We start from the raw sequence: 3,914 nt of genomic DNA, 5'->3' as shown, positions 1-3,914 counted from the left end.
TGTTGTGACATGTATATAGTGAACCATATGATGGTGTTACATTGACGTGACATGTATATAATGAACCATATGATGGTGTTACATTGACGTGACATGTATATAGTGAACCATATGATGGTGTTACGTTGATGTGACATGTACATAGTGAACCATATGATGGTGTTACATTGATGTGACATGTATATAGTGAACCATATGATGGTGTTACATTGATGTGACATGTATATAATGAACCATATGATGGTGTTACATTGACGTGACATGTATATAGTGAACCATATGATGGTGTTACGTTGATGTGACATGTACATAGTGAACCATATGATGGTGTTACATTGATGTGACATGTATATAGTGAACCATATGATGGTGTTACATTGATGTGACATGTATATAGTGAACAATATGATGGTGTTACGTTGATGTGACATGTATATAGTGAACCATATGATGGTGTTACATTGATGTGACGTATATAATGAATCATATGATGGTGTTACATTGTTGTGTCATGTATATAGTGAACCATATGATGGTGTTACATTGATGTGACATGTATATAATGAACCATATGATGGTGTTACATTGACGTGACATGTATATAGTCAACCATATGATGATGTTACATTGATGTGACATGTATATAGTGAGCCATATGATGGTGTTACATTGATGTGACATGTATATAATGAACCATATGATGGTGTTACATTGATGTGACATGTATATAGTGAACCATATGATGGTGTTACGTTGATGTGACATGTATATAGTGAACCATATGATGGTGTTACGTTGATGTGACATGTATATAGTGAACCATATGATGGGACACAGAGAGATTAGTGAGGCAGATTTTGTGATTAGTGGGAATGAGAGATTATGCCTGGGTGAACATGTCTGACGAGTCATCTTACTCTCTCATCTTCCTCATCTTCTTCATCTTCCTCTTCCTCTCTAACTACAGTGAAAGTCTTCTGGTACCTTGCTCACTTCAGGCCTAACTCATATTCTTATGTGTTATTATCTCCGTGGATACAGAACGCCTCGGGTGGTGCTCTGGGGTGGTGCGCTCGGGTGGTGCTGCTGGCAACAGGAGCTCCTGTGATGACAGTTGCCATGTTTCTATAGTGATTCTACGTTTTTATAGTGATTTTATATGTTTCTATAGTGATCTGCTCTCACACTCAGATCTTTACACAATTAAATGACACTGGACAACAACACTTACACACTAATTCTATATTGTTAGTAAATGTATAGGCGGACCTTACTGTACTTCATACACTGAATGTGAATACAAATGTGTGTGTGTGTGTGTGTGTGTGTGTGCCCGTGTGTATGTGTATGTGTGTGTGCGTGTGTGTGTGTGTGTGTGTGTGTGTGTGTGTGTGCAGTACTCAACAGGTACAGGTGATGTGGAGAGAAGTTTCCAGTGGCAAGATGACACTAGCCAAGCTATTACTGTCCTCCTTCCTTCTACACACACTCAGTGAAGGTAACACACATACACACACACATACACAACACACACAACACAAACACACACACACACACACACACACACACACACACACACAAACACACACACAATGCTGATATTTGCAGCAGTACCCTTACTTTTTCTCCTCTAACTCCACCCCCTTTCCCAGGGAACCTGTCACTCATGGTTCTCTCTGGCTTGATACTACTGTGTGTGTGTGTGTGTGTGTGTGTGTGTGTGTGTGTGTGTGTGCGTGTGTGTGTGTGTGTGTGTGTATGTGTGTGTGAGTGAGTGTGTGTGTATGTGTTGTGTGTGTGTGTCGTGTGTGTGTGTGTGTTGTGTGTGTGTGTTGTGTGTTTTGTGTGTGTTTGTGTGTTTGTGTGTCGTGTGTGTCTGTCTGTGTCTCTCCACTTCTGTCTGTTTCTCTCTCTCCCTCTCCAGCTTTCCTTCTCCATCTCTCTCTCTCTCTCTCTCCATCTCTCTTTCTTTCTCTCTCTTTCTCTCGTCTCCACCATCTTTCTTACCACTCCACACTTTCACACTGGCTCTCTCTCAAGTTGCTATGGGAATAGTGTTTTCATGGTTATTATCTCTTGGTGATTGTTAAGGGCTTTGTGGCCTCAAGAAAATCAAGAGAAATTAGACACAAACTGATCACAGTGCACAACTCACTGCATTCAACATAATGGCCCTGGGTTGACTTTAGCCCCGCCCCCACCCCTGCCTCAGAGACAGACAATCAGATAGCCCCGCCCCCCATACTGCTCCTGAGGGAGAAAATAAGAGAGTGAACTGGTGAAAGGGTAAAAGATAGACTGAGAGCAGAGAAAGAGAGAGAGTGAGTGACATTATGAGAGTGGTGAAGGGACTCAGACAGGCTGCCTGTAGCTGCATAATGAGAATTGAAGAGTTCATGAAGATATGAAGAGATGTGATCAAACAGTAGAGACACTTGACTGGCTTCACACACATGCAATATCATCTGCACTCAATCAGGAGCTTCTGTACCCAACCCTAAACACACACACACAAACACACACAGACACACACACACACAGACACAGACACACACACACACACACACACACACACACACACACACACACACACACACACACACACACACACACACACACACACACACACACACACACACACTACTCGCCCCACTTCCACAGCTGCAGAACACCGTAGGACACTGCGGAGCCACTGTATAATTTCTCAATCACCATTATCACGCATTTATATCCTTGATATGTGGAAGACTGAATTATAAGGGAGTTTAGAATAGTGTGTAAGGACATAATGCTCTAAAATAAGAGCCATATTAGGACATAATGCTCTAGAATAAGAGTCATATTAGGACATAATGCTGTAGAATAAGAGTCATATAAGGACATAATGCTCTAGAATAAGAGTCATATTAGGACATATTGCTCTAGAATAAGTCATATAAGGACATAATGCTCTAGAATAAGAGTCATATCAGGACATAATGCTCTAGAATAAGCCATATTAGGACATAATGCTCTAGAATAGGAGTCATATTAGGACATAATGCTCTAGAATAAGAGTCATATTAGGACATAATGCTCTAGAATAAGAGTCATATAAGGACATAATGCTCTAGAATAAGAGTCATACCAGGACATATTGCTCTAGAATAAGTCGTATAAGGACATAATGCTCTAGAATAAGAGTCATATTAGGACATAATGCTCTAGAATAAGAGCCATATAAGGACACAATGCTCTAGAATAAGAGTCATATCAGGACATAATGCTCTAGAATAAGAGACATATTAGGACATAATGCTCTAGAATAAGAGTCATATAAGGACATAATGCTCTAGAATAAGAGTCATATAAGGACATAATGCTCTAGAACAGGGGTACTCAACTGGCGGACCGCGGTCCAGATCCGGACCCGAACGCAGTCCTGTCCGGACCCAATCTCATTCCTGATTAACTGGATACGGACCAAAAAAAAACCCGGAGCATTTATTTCAGGGCTATTGAAAAAACACACCGTCACGATTGTTACCAAACAGATGTCCCCTCTACAGTCTGAGGGACAGTGACACCATATAACACAGCGCTGTACATCCCCTCTACAGTCTGAGGGACAGTGACACCATATAACACAGCGCTGTATGTCCCCTCTACAGTCTGAGGGACAGTGATCATATAAGACAACAGAGATCCAGACCCACAAGCACACGCTCACTGTTCATTCTATGATTATTTAGATTGTTATGATTACTGTTATTATTATGGTGGTTAGTAATTGAGGTGTTGGTGGTCAATGTCACAATGACATATCTCAGAGTTACACACACACACACACACACACACACACACACACACACACACACACACACACACATCTCAGACACACACACACACACACACACACACACACACACACATCT

At 41.2% G+C, this 3,914-nt stretch overlaps 1 protein-coding gene across 2 annotated transcripts in view; it reads left to right on the top strand.

Annotated features, from left to right (window-relative positions):
- Positions 1 to 1,400: 1,400 nt before the first annotated feature.
- The window catches only part of LOC143503270 (cadherin-23-like), a 187,054-nt gene continuing 184,540 nt past the window's right edge, over positions 1,401 to 3,914 (top strand). For both annotated transcript variants that reach the window (XR_013127198.1, XM_076995615.1), the window contains exon 1: positions 1,401 to 1,498. Coding sequence is in view for 1 of the 2 variants with exons in the window: in XM_076995615.1 (XP_076851730.1) it covers positions 1,417 to 1,498 (82 nt within the window). In the remaining variant the exon portion in view is untranslated. The remainder of the gene's footprint in view (positions 1,499 to 3,914) is intronic.

The sequence above is a fragment of the Brachyhypopomus gauderio genome, unplaced genomic scaffold (assembly GCF_052324685.1).
Source record: "Brachyhypopomus gauderio isolate BG-103 unplaced genomic scaffold, BGAUD_0.2 sc223, whole genome shotgun sequence".
NCBI lineage: Eukaryota > Metazoa > Chordata > Actinopteri > Gymnotiformes > Hypopomidae > Brachyhypopomus > Brachyhypopomus gauderio.
This window is presented reverse-complemented; position numbering and strand designations above follow the sequence as displayed.